The 20,619-nt window shown below is 36.8% G+C and overlaps 2 protein-coding genes across 3 annotated transcripts in view; both read left to right on the top strand.

Moving 5' to 3' along the window:
* Positions 1-3,782: 3,782 nt before the first annotated feature.
* On the top strand, positions 3,783-14,516 carry LOC126369712 (uncharacterized). Its single transcript, XM_050014283.1, has 7 exons — positions 3,783-3,963; positions 7,883-8,008; positions 9,253-9,361; positions 11,140-11,262; positions 13,129-13,221; positions 13,802-13,868; positions 14,327-14,516. Exons 1-7 carry the CDS (start codon positions 3,894-3,896, stop codon positions 14,408-14,410), a joined length of 672 nt encoding a protein of 223 aa, XP_049870240.1. The 5' UTR covers positions 3,783-3,893; the 3' UTR covers positions 14,411-14,516.
* A 640-nt stretch (positions 14,517-15,156) lies between these two features.
* LOC126369665 (protein roadkill) overlaps positions 15,157-20,619 on the top strand; it is an 82,539-nt gene continuing 77,076 nt past the window's right edge. The window contains exon 1 of one of the 2 annotated variants that reach the window (XM_050014221.1): positions 15,157-15,326. The gene's annotated coding sequence lies outside the window, so the exon portion shown is untranslated. The remainder of the gene's footprint in view (positions 15,327-20,619) is intronic. The other variant, XM_050014224.1, reaches the window with a different exon arrangement.

The following is a 20,619-nucleotide window of genomic DNA, read 5'->3' as shown; positions in this document are numbered from 1 at the left end:
CCGACGCCGGTTACTACTTACTGATGTAGTTATTCAATTCAAATTCAAAAATATCTTTATTCAGTAGGTAACATAGTTACACTTTGAATCGTCAATTTTTACATAACGAACGTCTCATCCGCCTAAAACTACTGCAGCTTCTCACAACCTGTATAGCCGGGGAAAAGAAGCTGCAAGAAAAACCTGGTTAGTAGTCGTTACATGAGTATGAGCATGTCAGGGGCCGTTGGCGGCTCAATAATAACCCTGACACCTGGGTCGATGTGGTTGGTAATTCACCTCTCGCTTTTTACATCAAGCTCGGGAAGAAAAATAGCTGAACGCTAACTATATATGGGATATAGAAATAAAACGGAATATTTTAAATATCTTTACTCTTTATATATTAATTATTTTTAACAAAACAATCTAAGCTACTTTCTTTAAGCTTACATGGAACAGATTAAAGAAAAGGTTAACGTCGTGTCTTATAGGGAAGTCAAGGAATTGGCCTTATAGACTGGAATGGAAAATGCTACACCGACAAGAGCGTGGCTCTTAAATTAGTGATGTGTGAGACAGAATTGTCATTTATCCTCATTAAAAAAAAACTTTAATAAGTCTTGTTTGTTGTTTTGCTTTTTTGTCTTATTTTTTGTATGTCGCATAAATATTTTTTCTTTCTTTCTTTTTAAAATTCAAAAATATTTTTATTCAGTAGGTAATATTGAATTGTAGCATCCCTTCTATAATGTTTTTAATAAATTCGACAATCAATCCCGTCAATCCAGCTAAAATTCGTGATAAATTGCTATAAAATGTGAAGAAATAGCTACATCTAACGTTTATTATAACATTAACATCATTAATATAAAACCAAGTGAAGTCGCGTCTGAGCGCCAGTTATTTCATAATTAGATCGCAGACTATTCCCAACCGTACTATAATAACAAACTTATTAATTTAATTTTAAATACCCAACAATATGTTTACAGCTGCCATACCGACCCATCGACGATACAACCTAATAGACGCCTAAATGTCTTATATCACTAGGACCGATACCGACCCCGCCGGCGTGGTCGACGATTTCCCTCAATCAGCGTTTATCGCTATCGACCCACTAGAGTCGATTAATTCTTTCAAATATTTTTCCTCTCAGATGGCCCCCTGACCCGTGGTTCGCGCCCAACTGGGCACCCTCAGGCTATTGTCTTAAACGTTGTACCGGGTGAGAGCCTTCAGCGCTCCCCATTTGTCCGGCCAAGTAGTTAATGCCATCTGCGGCAAATCTACAATAAGTCACGACAAAAAAAAATATCACTAGGACCAATGGCGGCCCTAGCAAAATATTTAGGTGATGCGAGACCTCAAAGTGGCACCCCTTAGCCTTAAATTATGTTTACGGGTACCCGGTATGGGCAATCTAACCGGATGAAGTTAGGTTGCGGCCTATTTCGGCTCCCGGTGCGGTGGCACACCTCGCACCGCCCTAGGACCCCCACTGATTAGAATACCATGGTCCTTATGGAAATTATTCGGTATTCGGTTGCCAACAAATTGGTTGCGCAACCAAGTGATGTACTCTTTATCTCCATACATTTTGAAAGTGTTTTGTTTATATTTTATTTTTCGAATAGAATTAATATTGAGCTAGCTGAGGTAAGCAGCAGACGAGGGCGAGGCGCTGATTGGTCCAAACAAGATTCAAAGAAGTGGTCGCCATTGGTCGAACGTTATCAGGCGGCATCGTATATCTAATTGATTAGTCATATGTGTTCACAGAACCCGTTCGTCTATTATTAGGAGTCCAGAGGTTGTATCGCCGATGCTTCGATCATTTCGGTCGGATTATTATTCCAGGAAAGCACATTTTATCCTTAATTTATTCACCCCTCGTTTGCTCGAAAGGCTGCTACACACTGTAACTCTGGCATAATGTCTAAGAGATGCAAAGTTCATTAAAATAAATTAAAATTATTAAAACATTCGGATGTAGTCGCTGGCAGGTTAGAAAGCGGCTAGGACTGCAAAGCAACCAAATTCACCATCATCTCCCGAGCATTATCCCGATTTTTCACAGGGTCCGCTTACCTAACCTGAAGATTTAACATGTCCGGTTTTTTACTGCCTGTCTGACTTTCCAACCCGCGAAGGGAAAACCATCCCAATACAGTTTAGGTCACATACCTCCGAAAATGCATTTCTGAGGAATGTGGGTTTCCTCGAATGTTTTCCTTCACCGCGGAGCACGTGATAATTATTTTTGAACCAAAAACAAATTCGACAATCATTGGTTTAGGCCTGTGCTGGATTCGAACCTACGACCTCAAAGTGAGAGGCAACCGTTCTACCAACTGGGCTATCACGGCTCCACAATCAATAAGTCATTATCATCACTAATTTAAGAGCCACGTTCTTGTCGGTGTACATAGCATTCTCACTTTTTTAGTGAAAAATAGGGCAGCAGTTTCCCTCTAAACAACAAGTAACAAACTGTTGATATTTTAGTGCTAATGTGTCAAAACATGTACTGTTGATTATCATGTTGATAACCTATAATAAATAAATAAATAAGATGGATCTCATTGATAAACAGCTTTCTTAATTTGATACTATTTTTACCGACTTCAAAAAAGGAGGTTCTCAATTCGACCGTATTTTTTTTAATGTTTGTTCGGGCATAACTTCCTCGTATATGAACCGTTTTTGATAATTCTTTTTTGTTCGAAAGGAGATAGCTAGCATTTACTTGGCACCGACTTCAGAATTATAAAATTAATTAACTAATTGAAGATACGTACTTATTACTTTGTTCGAAGTAAAATTTATTGCTTTTTAGTTTTGCGTTTGAAGTCGAATTTTTTGTTAAAAATTTTATCTTTATTGAATCTACACACCGCTGTGTATGAATGTACAGCTAAACAAGCGCTTTTCGCCGCATTTTTGTATGAAGCGCGGTGTCTAGGTAGTTTTATATCAATGATGGATGTCGATGAACCGAATGGAGGCAGGTGACGAGCCCCATTGCCTTAAGAAGCAGGTCCATAACATAACCCAATTAGGATAATCAGAGTTACATCCATCGCAAGATTAACTAAGTATACCCACATCTCACCGAGCTTTCTGTTAGACCAACGTGATAGTTGGTGAGCCGTATCGCCGTCTCTAAAGATCGAGCCAACTGTGTTAGTGAAAACGGTCCATCATTTTGGAAAATACATTTTTTAAACATTATTTTGTTATGTGATGCCACCTTAAGATAAACAGTTCTATTAAGACCGACTGTTTTCATCATACTTACTATTGTTTCGACTAATAACAATTCTGACAATTGTTGTTTTCGTCGTTTTCAGGGTTCAGTTCTTCGTTTCAGTACGGAGAATAAATCGTAGTGTCCGTGGTTCGAATCCCGACTCGGCCTTTACATACATACATAAACTCACGCCTATTTCCCACCGGGGTAAGCAGAGACTATAGAAAACATAGCTGGCGAGGATTTAGTATACTGTACACCTCTGCCTACCCCTTCGCGGATACTGGCGTAATGCTATGTAGGTTTAACATGTTAAGTTGTTATGTTAGTTCCTAGATATATCTCGGAATCACCATCATCTTTACTTACTCTCAACCACAGAATGGAAATTATACTCTCAACCACAGAATGGGAATTAATTATCTATAATTAAGGCCATAAAGTATAGTAAGGAGTAAACTATTTGGAATATATTTACACAACGTAATGACGTAACAATAGATTCGATAAGTTATCACACTACTCGAGAGATCAGTGATAACGAAGTATCACTCGATATCATTCCGCTGTCAGGCGCAGTAGGAAGCACAAAATGCTGATATTTTAGTGATGATTACACCAAAATGTTTACAATAATGCTGTGCCCATAGACTGAAAAATGTTGTGGAGAACAGTGTTGTGTGTTTTTTTTGTTGTTGGTGTATGTGCAAAACCGAGGAGTGGGGAAGGTATGCTATTGTTGTTACCTGGTTGCGCCACAGAGTAGGTTCAGCGGTGGATTTAAACAAAGTTTTTTTTTTACAAAAGTAAACTACTAATTGCGTTTAAAAACCAAAATGTTTTTGTGTTTAGTTTTATGTCGGGTATCTTATGCTTCCGGTTGATTGACGGGAGGTCTGTGCCCAGCAGCGGGACAAAAAATATTACAATACAATTAACGGCCTCTGTGGTCTAGTGGTTGAGCATTGAACTGACGATTCGGAGGCCCCGGGTTCGAATCCCGGTGGGAACATATCACAAAAATCCATTTGAGATCCCTAGTTTGGTTAGGACGTTACAGGCCGATCACCTGATTGTCCGAAAGTAAGATGATCGTTAAGCCGTTGGTCCCCGTTATATTGACTGAAGTAAGTGAGTAATCGTTACACGAGCCATTTCAGGGGCCTTTGGCGGCTCAATCATAACGCTGACACCAGGGTTGATGGGGCTGGTATTTCACCTCACAACCCACAAGATAGGAAGGAGAAGACAATACAATTGGCGGCCTTATTGCAATTTAAAAGTGTGTAAACTAACCTGTATTGGACTGGTTTTCCCTTCGTGGGTTGGAAAGTCAGACAGTCGCTTCTGTAAAAAACCGGACCTGTCTAATCTTCAGGTTAGGTAAGCGGAAAGTGAAAAACGGGATAATGCTAGGGAGATGATGATCCGATGATATAATAAAGTATTTCCAAGGTTTTTAAGTAAAACAAGGTTTTTGGCACAACACGTAGTCATTGTTTATCTTAGTAAAGTATACTATGTGACAGTATTAGTAATTAATTATCGTTCATTGTATAGATAATCTGGTTATGTAGCTTAAAAGATAGCTGATTAGTCGGCTACCTTTCAAAACAAAGGCAAGAAAATGAAAGTGGATATAAACAGTTGAAATATGTAGGTGTGCATGGTTGTAAATTGAGTTTTGTTTTATTTATTATTTCTCTCTCTCTCTCTCTCTCTATTCAAGAGCTGCGCTCTTGTCGGTGGAGTATTTATTATTACATCATTCAAAAAAGAGCAGATCGCGCTATTTATAATCTGCGTCGTCGGGACTCTCTAAGGAAGCTGTTTAAAGAAATAAATAACTTATAACCTGGGGTCCTTTAAATCACAGGTGAATAAGCATTTTCTGGGTAAGCTCGTTCCACTGTCGATCTCTTCTTCTCCTTGTGGAAGAATTATATATGTACGTAAAAATGTACCTTTCCTTCCGAGAAACTGGAAAAGGTATACTTACAATACAAGGTATAAATAATAAAATTGCTATTCAAAATTCTAGATTCAGTAAATTAAATTAATATTTTTTAAATCTTTTTTAATAAGATAAATGATTACCTAAATTATAAAAATATCTGGTATTGAATATGTTCCTCTAGTTATTAAATAACTTGCAATGTATACCCTCAGTTTCTTGTCATTTCTTCTCCTCAGCCATAACTCCTTGTGAAATGATGTAAATTCAAAAATGTTACATTGACCTTCAACAAGTTTATCCATGATAATTACGTTGAATAAATAATTCTGATTTCTGATTTATTTAGTTTTAACTCAGTTCAGACACTTCTGTAAAAAATGGACCTGTCAAATCTTCAGGTTAGGTCAGTAGACCCTGTAAAAAATGGCATAATGCTAAGGAGATGATGATGTGACTGAGTTCATCAGTTCTGACACTATACAAAATCCTAGTTTTTACTATGAGCCGCCCTACACGTAAGTGCGAGAAAGACAAACATAATTTTTCAGTAAAATTAAGATATTGTTTTCAGCAGGCGCGATTTACTTGCGTTTTCATACCACAGAGTAATTTGATTACTTTATAGATTCCTGCATGCTTGGAGATGTCGTCTGTATCCGTACGATGTTAAGTACTCTGTGGTATGACAGCGCGTGTAAATCGCGTCATCTGGACAAGGACAGTGTCCCCCCTGTTTTCTCTCCCCACCCTTGAATAAGAAATAGAATAGGTATAGGTATGCAAAGAATGAAAGACTATGAATATGTTCGGACCACGAACAAAATATAAAAATGTTTACGGTTTTGTTACTATTAAAAAGGTATTGTCATAGACAAAAAGGAGACTTCCTTATTGGCATCAAAAATGGATGCATAATCAATATTTTCTTGTGTTAAAAAATTATCTAAAACAATACTAAAAATATATGGTGCTTTATAAAATAATAATAATAATAAAAGTGTAAAATGTTTGAATAAGTAAAAAAAAAAACAATAAACTTTAAAATATTACTTTATGTGGTCGTTTGATTACCAGCACACCACTCAACCATCACACCTAGAACGCCACAGAATAAAAGTGCGAGAGGAATAAATGTGAGAACTTGTATGGTACTAGAGGACTGGAATGAATGTGTACGTAAGCTATGTCTGATACCAATGACCCTGCCTTTCTTGAGTGGCAGGGGTAATAGGAAAAAAAAACGTCCTGTGCAAACGGGAAAACGCTATGGGGATGTTGTTTAGGTTTTAAGCTTTACTAGTAGGTGTTTATAAGTAGCATACACTGGTCCCCGATACCGACCCCGCCGGCGTGGTCGACGATTTCCCTCATTCAGCGCTTATCGCTATCGACCCACTAGGGTCGATTAATTCTTTCAAATATTTTTCCTCTCAGACGACGCCCTGAGCCGAGGTTCGCGCCCAACTGGGCACCCTCAGGCCTGTTGTCTTAAACGTTGTACCGGGTGAGAGCCTTCAGCGCTCCCTATTTGTCCGGCCAAGTAGTTAATGCCATCTGCGGCAAATCTACAATAAGTCACGTCAAAAAAAAAAAAAAAGCATACAACTAAAACCAAGACTATATTCCCAAATGGGGTAGTCAGAGGTACATCGCAAGATGAACGAAGTATCTACCGAGTTATATTTGATCAACGAACGTGATAGGTGATGAACCTTATCGCCATCTGTGGAGGTCGATAACCGACTCAGGAACGTAAAAAATGCTGATTGTTTATTTTTCAGTAAATATGCCTGTTTAGGTACATAAAGATAGCAACTGCATAGCTAGCCCTAACCAACCAAAAATTGTCTAGAAGTTGCTATTTAGCAATGAGGCCGCCGATTTTGCTCCAGAGTTTTTAAGTGTAATAAAGCGTTTTGTATTGTATTGTAGGTATAAAGGGTGTTAGTGACATCGTAACGAAAACGTTAAATTATTTTCAGTTCCATACTTTTGCGACGGAAAATTCCACTTGATATTAACTCAGGAGGAGCTCGGTGGCGCAGCGATTAACGCGCTCGGTCTGCGATTGTTGAAGTAAAGCAACTTTCGCAAAGGCCGGTCATAGGATGGGTGACCACAAAAAAAAATCATCTCGAGCTCCTCCGTGCTTCGGAAGGCACGTTAAGCCGTTGGACCCGGCTGCATTAGCAGTCGGTAATAACCATCAATCCGCACTGGGCCCGCGTGATATTTTAAGGCCCGATCTCCCTATCCATCCATAGGGAAGGCCCGTGCCCCAGCAGTGGGGACGTTAATGGGCTGATGTGTGTGAATAACTTATTTATTTGTAAGTACTTAAGACAATTTCAATTAAACAATATTCTTTTCAACGGCAACATCAAAGCTTTGGAACCCTGTGTACGCGAGTTGCACTCACACTTGACCGGGTTTTTGATGTGTGACTTATTGTATATTTGCTACATATGGCGCGAATATACTGGTTTCATTATACATACATACATAGACTCACCCCTATTTCCCACCGGGGTAATTAGAGACAGTGGAATTCCATTTGTTTCGATTCTGACACTGCTGATGATGATGATTAACTCAGAATCATGGTCTGAATCATCCCCCTGAGTATTCGTTACGATGACACTAACAACCTGTTCGTAAATGCAGGTATACATGTCTATGTATCGTTTCAGATCAGCAAAATGAATGTGACGAGTCAAATTGCACGGGGGATGCTTACGAGTGTATAAACGGGGACTGTTACTGTGCCCGAGGGTTCATACCGAACCCTTTCCAAAACCGATGCACAAAATGTCCAGGTAAATCAAATCAAATATACTTCATTGCACAGAACTAACTATGTATTATATTACTGTATCGTATTATACTGTATTTTCTCTTATGTCATTTTTGAGTTTAATGCCTCTGACATATCATTATCTCTCTCTCTATTTAAGAGCTGCGCTCTTGTCGGTGGAGTAACCGCCATTCCTCTCTTCCTCCCGCCAAAACCTTCACCTCCCGATACGACACGACCTGCACCTTCTCTTTCATTTGTTTCATAAATGTTATCCTAGGTCTACCCCTTCCTCTCATCCCTTCAATTTTTCCTTCTATAATGTTGGTTATAAATGAATCGTGTCGTATCAGGTGGCCAATCATATTATACATATCATATCATATTATTATTTGACATATCATTATATTGTTGAATAATTATGTACCCGAGCAATGGAAAAAAAGGAAAATTTTATCACCGCGCCATCTATAATTTTTTTTGAGGAACGTGGTCTAAAAATTCCCTCATTAGTTTCATTGAAATCCGTCCACTTTTTTCGTGTTGTTGGGATTTTAAACCTAATTGGGTCGAGTACTACATACATACATAAACAGCCTATATACGTCCCACTGCTGGGCACAGGCCTCCCCTCAATCAACCGGAGGGGGTATGGAGTATACTCCACCACGCTGCTCCAATGCGGGTTGATAGAGGTGTATTTACGGCTAATGGCCGGGACCAACGGCTTAACGTGCCCTCCGAAGCACAGAATCATCTTACTTTTTCCGATAATCAGGTGATTCAAGCCTGAAAAGTGCTTACCAAACAAAGGACAGTCTCACAAAGTGATTTCGACAATGTCCCCATCGGGAATCGAACCCGGACCTCCACATCGTGAGCCCAGCGCTCTAACCACTAGACCACGGAGGCTGTGGGTCGTGTACTAGTTCAAGATAAATTATGAAATTCTGATTACTAAATAAATACAGATATAAAAGTAACGAAAAATATTTTCATTTTTCTATTTCATTTAAGTATTCAAGAATTTTTATCAAGAAAAACATAATAAGTAATAAATCCGACACTTTATCACGTTTTTCTATGACGTCACTGTGTGCTTTTTCATACATATTCCATAGTAATTTCATGTTTTGACGTTTAGTAAAAAGTAACTGATTTGACTAGTTGGTTATTAGCCTATTATCTTTAGTTTTCGATCTGTAATAAGACGGTAGGGGTTCCCAGTAGCTCCCGAAAATGACTGTAGTATGTAATATGTCTCAGGTGCAGGGGACAAATGTTTCGGGCCGTGTTGCAGTGAGAACACCACCCTCACGTGCTGGCAAGGGGTCTGCCAGAAATGTTACGATCCATACGGAACGTGGATTTGTAGGCAAGTGTTTTAACCACATAAGTGGTTATAGTTCCAGGGGGGTTAAAATGGCCACATCGAAGCAATTCATCTAAGAAACCAATATTGCTATTACATTTGTTTGCATTGCGCACTTACTTTTATATGCGCAAATGTCAAATTGCAATAGATGAATTGCTTCGATGTGGCCATTTTAACCCCCCAGTAGTATTAGTATATTATTTAAATGCTTTATAATAATTGTAACACGCTTACTTACTTACTTAATGGCGTTGTCAAGATTTGACGTGTTAATCACCTTTTTTCTGATTACTCGGATTCATAACTACTTAAAAATACAATGTAATGCCAGAAGCATAATATAGAAATAATTGTTGCTTGATATTTGGATCACATTATGTAAAGAATTATAAATCAGAATCATTTATTCAACGTAATTATCATAGATAAACTTGTTGAAGGTCACTTTAACATTATTATGGCTGAGGAGAAGAAATGACAAGAAACTGCAACAGCAACTCATCTTTTAAATCAATGTAGTATACATTACAAGTTGTTTACGTAATAAGTTAATAACTAAAGAAACACAATTAATACCAGGTATTTTTATCATTTAGGTAATCATTAATCTTATGTTGCTACCTATACTGCTTCTCTTTATTTTAATCAGAATAATAATGGATGGAAGATGTGTTGTGCCTAGGAGTAACAAAAAGGGTCATCATTTATACCCGAAAACAAAGATAAAAGATGCATATACATTGTTTTAAGTTTACGCGGTTATTATCATAATTAAAACACATAATAACGGGTTCTTACCGCGTTTAAATGGTGATATGAGACTCCGGATATTTCGACACTGTTGCAAGTGCCATTATCACGGGATGACTGATGAGATCGGAGTGGAGTAGGTAGATCCATAATATTCTACGGGCAGACATATCTGTCTACCCTCTTTCTTTGCCGCTTGTTTATGTTTTTCGGGAGTCTCATATCCCCATTTAAACGCGGTAAGAACCCGTTATTATGTGTTTTAAAAGATGCATATGTCTGTTATCCATGAAATTAGAAGGTTAAACGAAGGAAAATCTGCACAGCGCCATCTATATTGTTTTTGAGGAACGTCCCTCATTTATAATTGACAAATGGTCCCGGCTAGTAGACGTAAGAACGCCTCTTCCAATCCGCAGTAGAAGAGCTTGGTGGAAAATGCTCCTTACCCCCTCCGGTTGAGGGGAGGCCTGTCCCCAGCAGTGGGACGTATTAAGCTGTTTATGTTATTCGTTACTCAACAGATGTAAACTACTTGTTACTTAATATCCATTCATGTAGATTGCAACACTGTTTCATGTTATATAACAAACTTCAAAGTCTACTTCCCTTAACAAAAGTGAGGTTCACCATATAGGTTAGGAAGACTAACTTCGTGCCCATTTTAATATGAACCATGGCTATATCTTCAAACTCATCTACTGTAGGCGAAATATAAAAGTAGCAGTGAGCTTATTATGAACTTATTAGTTTGCACTGGTATTAGGTTAAAATGTTTAAGAATAAGAAGAATAAGAATAAAATAAATTTATTGCCAGTAACAATTTACATTTGCTACTGGAGGGTGTGTTAGGATGTGTGTTTGGGTGTGCGTGTGTGTGTGCATGTGTGCGTGCGTAACATAAATAAATATAATATACACCTACTGTTCGACAGCTATATTTAAATGCCATGTGCAGCGGAACATATATAGGATATTACTTTATGTTTATAAGTTATTATACTTATTTTTATTTCCCTAATTTCAGGGAATCCCTAGACCACATCCTCTTGATATCGAGCACGCAGATTGCAATGGCGACGGCGTTGGTGCTCGGAATCATAGCTACTTTCATGCTGCTCTACAAGTTGTGTGCTGCCAGTACTTTAAGGTAATACCCTCAAATATCATCCTTCTGTCCTTGTCCCACTCGAGGTGGCGTCGGCACAACATGTATCTCTCTTGCATTCATTTCTTTTCTTTTCATTCCATTTTTTTTTTGTTTGCTCCCCATTTGAGAGGAGGCCTGTGCCCAGCAGTGGGACGTATATAGGCAGTTTATGTTTATGTGGCTCCCCATTAGCGTAGAAGCTAGCTATGACCAAATTAACTCTTGACTAATCAACATATTACTACGGTTACTTACGCGACAGGATAAACTATCAGTCTAAAATCGATAGGGCTTTATCGGACATGTGATAAACTTAATGATGCCCAGTAGGGCTAACGCGATAAAATTTTGTCACGGTCATTTTATCGATTCTGACGATATACAGGGTGTCAGTGACATCGTAACGAAAACTTTGAGGGATGATTCAGACCATGATTCTGAGTTGATATCAGGTGTAATTTTCCGTCGCAAAAGTATGTAACGGAAAATAATTAAAAAAAAAAACACTTTTTTTCATGAATTTTCCCAAAAATCCCCTTGATATCAACTCAGAATCATGGTCTGAATCATCCCTCAAAGTTTTCGTTACGATGTCACTAACATTCTGTATATTGTCAGAAATACTGACATCGTAACGAATACTGAGGGGGATGATTCAGACCATAATTCTGAGTTGACATCAAGTGTCATTTTTCCGTCGCAAAAGTATAGTTATATGCAAAGAATATAAAAAAAAAAAATACAAAAAAACATGAAGTTTGCGATGGAAAATTCAACTTGATCTCAACTTAGAATCATGGTCTGAATCACCCCCCTCAGTATTCGTTACGATGTCACTAACACCCTGTATGCCGTTTTGTCGGTTGGTGCTAAGACAGTTATAATACTTTATCAGACATATCTACATGTCATTAAAGATCTCATTTGGGGCTCGGTCGGATTACCATAACTAAATGAGATACTAAGGGTGACAGATAATGAAATAATGGAATTAAAGAGCTATTTGATACTGTTTGACGTGGCTTAATGATTGAGTTAATTTGCCACGGATGGAACGCCTGTAGACTTATATCGTGAGGTTCCAACGCCGACTCGGGCTATAAACCACTGAATTTGAGTTTATGAGTTTGAATTCATAATGGATCGTAGATAATTGATTTGCTTTGTGCCCAGTTGACAGAAAAAGAAAGAAAGGAATAAAGACAGAATAGAAAATAAGGAAAGGAAAGGAAGAAAGGATCAGTCCGATCTATTCTGAACCGGCGTGCGTGTATGAAACAATTGATGAATGTGGAGGAAGCAAGAGAAGTGTGTCAAAATTGAAGCCAGTGGAATTCCATAGTCTCTGCTTACCCCGGTGGGAAATAAGCGTGAGTTTATGTATGTATGTAATAGAAAAAGGGTTGCCCCCTATTACAAGGGATTTAAACAGATACGTAGGTTTAAACAGATCCTCCTTATCGTGTGGGGGTGGATTACCAACCTCATCAACCCTGGTGTCAGGGTTATTCTTGAGCCGCCAAAGGCCTATGACATGGCTCATGTAACGACTACTAACTTACATCAGTAAGTAGTAACCGGGACCAACAGCTTAACGTGCCTTCCGAAGCACGGATCATCTTACTGTCGGACCTCCGGATCGTGAGACCAACGCTCAACCACTGGACCACAGAGGCGTTAGGTAAGTCGGAACACAGGCTTCTTGTAGTACTTAGAGAGTAGAGTTATTCGAAGATAAACCTATTTGTTCATATAGGTAGGTAAAAGATAATTTACAACCACACTCGGTATCGAACCTAAATTAGATACGATGATCCATATTCCATATCACCACTTACCTAGTCTGTAATTAATTTTATTTTACAGACCAATGGGAGGCGGCTCAAATTATGAAGGTAGATTATCCATTGGAAGTCTGCAATTATACGTAGAAGAGAGATTGAGAGACGCACCGCCAAGGTAAAAAATCTATTTATTATTAGGTGTAATAACACAGTTCTATATTTTTTGTTTCGATTCGGATATTCTTTGGCAAGTGCTGCCATCTAGCCCCATACTATATGAATTAACTCGTACACTACTTATGTAGGACGGAGTGTACAGAATAAAATCTAATGGGAACTCGTAGTCGTAAAAGTACCGCATATTATAATAGATGGCGCTAGTAACCTAAAAATAATAACGTAGACAACCTAGACTACAGATGGCGATGTAAAAATCTGCCTTCTAATTTCAAGGAACAGACATAATGCATCTTTTATTATTTTGTATTATCTTCCATTCCATCATTATTATTCTGATCAAAGTAAAGAGTAGCAATATAGGTAGCAAGATAAAGTAGGTACATAATTTGATCCAAATATCAGGCAACGATTATTTTTATACAATAAATAATATAGGTATACTTCTGCCAATGTTCTGCTATTACATTATATTTTTTAATTACTATGTACACGATTAATGAGAAAATAGGTAAGTACCATTTTTTTCGAGCTACTTTTATATTCTTACTTCTAACCCAATTTTATTCTATTTTAAGGTATTCAAGAACAGCACCTCCCGGGACAACTGCCATACCAGCGACTGTTTACGTAAATTCTGGATTTGTAAGTATCTAGATTTGGCAACTTTATGGAAACTTCATATACATACGCACAATCTCAAGCATAATCACTATTGGGCCGGGCAGAACTATACTTATGCCAAGACTACAAGCTATCATTACGATACACTTATAAGAAAGTTCATGCGTTAGTATCCCTACTATGTTTGTGATGAGATGTATCATGTTGGAGAAGCATGGAGAAGAAAACATTAATTTGTATGGTACCAGCCCTCGCGGTTTAACAACCGCACCGCGCGGCGCGAATTATATCGAAGGCTTGGACCAATTTATAGCCGTACATCTATACACGTAGATAGCATTCGTTGCGTGTATACTTCGAAACCCTCGATTATAAATTTATAATTCTCGCCGCGCGCTACGCGTTTGCCGTGCAGAGCCTGCGGATCTACCAAAGTGGCGGGAAATAATATTTTTTAAATAGGTAACTTTTTTTCACAGATACATGACTGTAGCGTTCTGCCTCCACCCCCATACACTCCACCGAAAAACGAAGACACACAGCACGCTTCAGTACACATATGACAATCCATAAATCCATAACGTGCTTAAATATTTTACTTTGTAATTACGTAGGTAAGTTATTGTAAGTTTGGACTAAGCGAAAAGAGAAAAATAAACATTTTTTTTTTAATCCTGTTCTAATTTGACATCCTCATGATTATTTTCTTATTGAGGTATGTGTTTAAGTGTGATTTGTGGTTTTATGAGAGTGAAAGAAATGAAGCGAAAACTATGAGGTCAAACGGGATCGCATGCTTGTAATTTTGAAAAAATAACATAACATTTATAAAATAAAAATAATATTTTTAACAAGTTATCAAAAGACTTAACTAATGATACTAAGAAAGGTGGACAAGCGATTAACCTTAGCTCTTATTTGTGCCTATTTAAATAGTTATATACGAAATACGTCCCTAGAAGGGTACGTGCAAATATTTATTGATTGTTGTTTAGTCCAAGGTTTTAATTTGATAAATACTTAAGCTATTATTGTACATCTTGCATAGTTAGAATTTCTTATTAGGCTATCTGTGACGTTTATTAAAATACTTTATTTAAATGGGATTAAATACCTAGTTTCCAAAACATGTAATACTGCGGCCATAGACAAGTGACTGTTTTTCAGTGTTAAAATTGAAGCAGGACAACCAATATCGCTTTCGCTTTGAAAGAACGAAATAGCTAGAATTCTCTTTTATCCTCTACATTTTAATGTGAACATATTGGTTATGAAACTGGAACACAAAATCTATCAAGTAAAAAGTACATTTTAGTCTATGGTCGGTTAGCGAGGTGTGCTTGTGCTGTTTCGACTTCTTTTGTTTTTATTTCGTAATTTATAGCAAAATTTTTCATTTTCTGTGTATTTTCGTTGCCTTCTGTTTCCACTGTGCCCATGTAGAGAGCTGCGTCCTGGCGGGTATCACCACAGCACTTGGTAAGTGTATTTGCATTCCATTGAACGTCAAATTGTAGACGGACGATATTTTTACGAATCTCGTCCTTGACGTTTGATTTTATTTCGATCACCGCAGCGTATTTGTTGCTAGGAGGTATTTTCATATTAGTGAAGATTGTTTTGTCGTATATTTCCTCATTATCGACGGTTCTGAAAGTGACGTCAAGGAAACATGGAGATTGTTATATCGGTTTATAGTTCACACGAGCTGTGTCCCCTTTTCATCCTTTCACACATCAAGGTTTCACATTTCCTTAGGAGATTTATTATTTTTGAGAACTCTTATTAGTACCCGTTAAGGCAGGGTAAATGATTGTTATTGTGCTGTTGGACATGCAACTGTCATTAACACCAGCTGACTGGATGTCATAAAGTTGACCATAATTTGCATTGTTACCTTTTAATGTGATATACTTTTTGCTTCCTGGCGCAATTTTATTGTTTTTGATCAATAAACTGTGCAATGTCATACAAGAAGGTTTTAATATGATACGCAATTATTATTAAGCAATTAAATAATATAATATTACTATATACTACTACAGTTATAACCGCCCACTTCAAAATTTAAAGTCCTATGTCTAGCATCATCATCTCCCTAGCGTTATCTATTATTATGTTATTAAGATTTAACAGGTCAGTTTTTTACAGAAGCAACTGCTTGTCTGACCTTCCAACCCGCAAAGGGAAAACCAGCCCAATACAGGTTAGGTCTCATACCTCTGAAACACATTTTTCAGGTATGTGGGGTTCCTCATGATGTTTTCCTTCACCGCTGACCACATGATAATTGTTTATGATCCAAACATGAATTTGAGAAACAATTTAAAAATCATAGGTTTATGCCCAAGCTGGATTCGAACCTGCAACCTTACAGTAAGAATCAATTGGGCTACCATAACTGGGTCCTATGTCTAGCATAATAATAATAACATAACAAGCAATCTTGGCTTCTCATTAGAAATCAATAAAGAAACATTACAAAGTAATGTGTTGCAGTTTTACCTCTGAGCAATAAATACTATATTAATTAAAAAAATGGTTAAAATACAGAATCTTTGAATTTTCAAGGTGTTTCAAAGTTTTCTGAATATATCCAATCAATCTCAAATTCAATCAAGGGTACCGTTGGAATACTACTTGCTTCTAATTTTGAATTACATAAAAAAAATTAACACATGTGTCAGGTAGAGGAATTATGAATTAAAGTACAATCTGCATATGGAGACTGTTTTCAAATACCATCTACTAGAGCACTTCTGTCTCAGAGAATCCAGTTAAAATGTATGTATGTCGCCAACTTATTTAAGTTCTAACCGGATATGCATAAAAAGAGTGTAGGATATTTCGTTTACACATTAATGTAAATGATACTGACTTCATGTGCTCTGAGATCCACCCATAACATATCCATACTAAAAAACATCATTGATTATAAGCCTCACAATCTACACCACAGATGAAAAACATCTATTGTAATCACAATGCTATATATTTCATTCAAATCAAATCATTACATTAACATGATGACACTACTTACTGATGTCAGTTAGTAGTCATTACATGAGCCATGTCAGAGGCCCTTGGCAGCTCAATAATAACCCTGACAACAGGGTTGATGGGGTTGGTAGTCCACCTCACAACCCACACGATAAAAGATTAACATAATACATTCACAAATGTGAATAATAATTACATCGATTTGCTCTCTAAAAATTAATATCAAATTAATAAAATCTGAAATATTATGTTACAATTGTTAAGTGGCACTAATCTGGCTGAAAAAAATAATAGATTAAAAATTTTCCTAATGCAATTCTTCATGTGAATGAAAGAGATAGAGACAGTTTTATTTTATTTTATTTTATAAAAAGGTAAATAGACAGATTATAAACAATACACATATGACATAACTCGAAATGAAATGTATAATAATAATTTTTAATGTAATTGTTTTTATATGAATTGATACAAATTTTACTAGCTGACTTAAGTTATAGATTTAATTATAATTATTAATAATATTAATTTATTGAATTGATGTGACATGATAATGCATGATATTATATAAATTTAATTTTGTATACCTGAAGTATAAGGTCGAATATGGCGGACATCCTAGCTATGAGATCATTTTGTACCTAAATTCTTACAAATAAAGCACTTTGGATTTGAATTTATCAAATTCAAGTAAAAAATAAGCGTCAAATATGGAGAAAATAAAAAGCAATAATTTTATATTGTAAATAGGTAGATCAAGTGTTCTTGGTTACCACAAAAACTATTCAATGTAAATTAAAAATGTAAATTTTCTAGATAAAACATAATACAATACAGTAGGATTCATTTCAATACACTCAGTATTTAAATGTTTAAAAAACTGACAATAATAAACAGTTTATTTATCATACTATTGGAAAGTTCTAAACACTGTCAAAAGATGGCTCTGGCTGTCCAAGAAGATAATTTTCAACTTAGTTGTGATTTGTAAAAAAAAACTTTTCATAAACTTTCATATAATATTTTACAAATAAGCTTTAATATTTATTTAATTTAAAGTTTTCAATTACATTGCTATTAATTTGCAGATTTGAATTAAATTTGAAATGTTCATCTAGATGGCGCTTCTATCTTTACATAATTGATTGATGATTTGTAAGTAGGTATATTGTTTCAAATTTTGCTTTAAATAATATAACAATATTATTTAAAATAAACCGTTTTTTTTTAAATAGCTATATTTATACAAGGTGTATCGTAGGGTATGTTGAGTTACGAAACGAAAAATTAAATAGAGGGACTCTTTGGCTACCAGAGACACCCCCATGTATGTCGAGCAGTTTACGCTTATTTACCTAACATACATAAATTCACGCCTATTTCCCGCCAGGGTAAGCAGAGACTATGGAATTCCATTTGCTTCGACCCTGACACGCTTCTCTTGCTTCCTCCACATTTATCAATCGTTTCATACACGCACGCCGGTGCAGAGTAGATCGTACTAAACCTTTTCTAAGGACATCTCCGATTTGGTCAATGTACGTCCTTCTAGGTTTTTCTCTGCCAGCCCTACCACCAACCTTCGCTTTATATGTATACCGCTTTTGTAATCCTCTCTCGTTACCTATTTATCTGAACTTCATAAAATCCCATGATGTATTAAAGCTGATTTTTAAAAAAGAATGTTTGATGATGAAAATCCTTTCCAAAAAAACTTTACAATTCGATGATGATTTAAATTTTTGTAGTTTTCTTTAAAACAAATAAATTAAATCAAATTATTATTTGTAACCAGATCGTGACCTTGAGTAAAACTACATAGGGGGAAAAATAATTATATTTGTTCTTCAAGGTTCAAACTCTTTAGTAACCTTTTACTAGTAGGTACATATCTCGTTAAAAAGTATTTATTTTAGTTTTTAAATGTCTAATCAGTAGCAATGGTAAATGAGTGCTGACCTCTTTTAAACGTGGCTGATAAAATATTTACTATGCTTATTTTACCAATACCGTGCAATATATTTCATGATAACATAAATTTTCCTATACATATTTATTAACCTCTTGCTGCCGAGATATCCAGGCGCAGTAGTAAAACAATGGGGTTTGAATTTTAAAAGGGCATTCAGTTTACGACATTGAATACATACTTGCGTCTCGACTAGTTTGGTCATTATTGGTATCATAATTATATTAGTCAATACACGTCACTCGCGTCGGAGATGTGACCCATCGGTGCGGCAATGCAGGATGGAAGGGGCAAGTCACAGGGACTCTAACCTGGAACCTGACAGAGGACAAGATTAACTGTCAGTACTATTCAGAGGCGGAGGACAGGAGTTCTAGTACGACTTGGCAATAGACTAGGGCGCCATCCCATCACGTCAGACAGAGTCAAGGGCGGAAGCAAGAGGGAAACCACTGCTCTATTTTACCATAGAAAAGTAGCGTGGAGAATGCGATACCGGCAAGAGCGTGGGCCTTAGTGATGATGTTATTAGTCAATCACGGTCTTCTGTGAAAAGGCACTTACGTGGTTTTCAATTTAAAGGACGATATACTATACAGCTCTGCCTACTCTGTCAGGGATTATGGCATGTAAAAGACAGTTTTTCTTAAACACCCACTTCAGCTTTGTTTAAGTCCCATGTAATAGCGAGCGAGCCTATTGCCATTAACCGGGCACAAATCCTGGAAGCCAACCCTACCTTTTAACCTTCCACAAAGCTAATAATAAGTATTCGTTTATCCAATAACATAACTTGAACGCAACCTCGAAACTCGTAAAAATAATATACCTATAGACAAGCCACGTGCAACTTTCCTGTAATAAAATTCCAAGGGTACTTCTTACACGTCTATGGATCGATCGGCCGATTTGTCGACCACAATCCCAAGGTCGACCTTGTTGCCAGCTCCAGGGGTTGGAAGGATCTTCCGGTATCTCAAAAGACCTTGAACAAGTTTGTCTCAAGGACTTTAGAGCATGATAAATGAAAATCATGCCGGTTTCTAGGCCGCTCCTCCCTATTGGGTGGGATGCCCTGAATACGCAATTTTATGTCCCAATTCTTTTCCCAGACACTTTTGCCGGGCCAGTACATAGAACATGTCTAACCGGGTTCTCGGTAACGATATAGTTTCGTACTTATAAAGTCTCACATACCTATGAGAAAATAGTATTATTTATTACATTTACCTAGCATCAAACAAACGTCAATTATTTTTATCTTTGCCAGCCAACGATAAAATAAATCATTGAATGTTTCCACAATTTCCTCAAGCTTGAAGTTTATTTCAGTCGCTTTTCTACTACTACTTTATCATGTTATAAGTCAATTAAACATAAGACTTGGTAACGGGAATCATAACGAAATTGAATTTGTTGGTGTCATATATTATAGAGTACGTATCCTCTGTGTATTGTCCAAAAGTGTGTGTGCCTGGCGAGATTTTAAAACTGTAAAATTAAATATTGCAATTATTATTTTTTTGCACCCGTAAATCACTGAATTTGACTTTATGAGTTAAACAGCTTCAATCAGTCCTATTTCCGCTTTTCTTTAGCTTTATCCATGTATAGACATACTTAGTCAAGTTACCGAACTACCTATTACATTTTTTTTCGTAGCTAATACTTAGCCCGTTACTAGCATAAAATGAACCATCATGATGAAGGTTTTACCGTTCAAAATGTGCTTTTCTTTCGTCCCTTTTAAGTAAACATCAACTTAGCATCGCGCCTGTATCCCCGAAGAGGTTGGTCGAGGTG

Source organism: Pectinophora gossypiella, chromosome 9, assembly GCF_024362695.1.
Source record: "Pectinophora gossypiella chromosome 9, ilPecGoss1.1, whole genome shotgun sequence".
Lineage (NCBI taxonomy): Eukaryota > Metazoa > Arthropoda > Insecta > Lepidoptera > Gelechiidae > Pectinophora > Pectinophora gossypiella.
The sequence above is the reverse complement of the archived record's forward strand: the minus strand, read 5'-3'. Positions and strand labels throughout refer to the sequence as shown.

What these genes read in the sequence shown, in the direction of transcription:
- LOC126369712 (XM_050014283.1), top strand. Translation starts at nt 3,894, where the DNA reads ATGTTGTGGAGAACAGTGTTGTGTGTTTTTTTTGTTGTTGGTGTATGT. An exon ending in TGTGCTGCCAGTACTTTAAG is followed by an intron (nt 11,263 to 13,128) that starts GTAATACCCTCA and finishes TTTATTTTACAG; the next exon opens with ACCAATGGGAGGCGGCTCAA. An exon ending in TTGAGAGACGCACCGCCAAG is followed by an intron (nt 13,222 to 13,801) that starts GTAAAAAATCTA and finishes TTCTATTTTAAG; the next exon opens with GTATTCAAGAACAGCACCTC.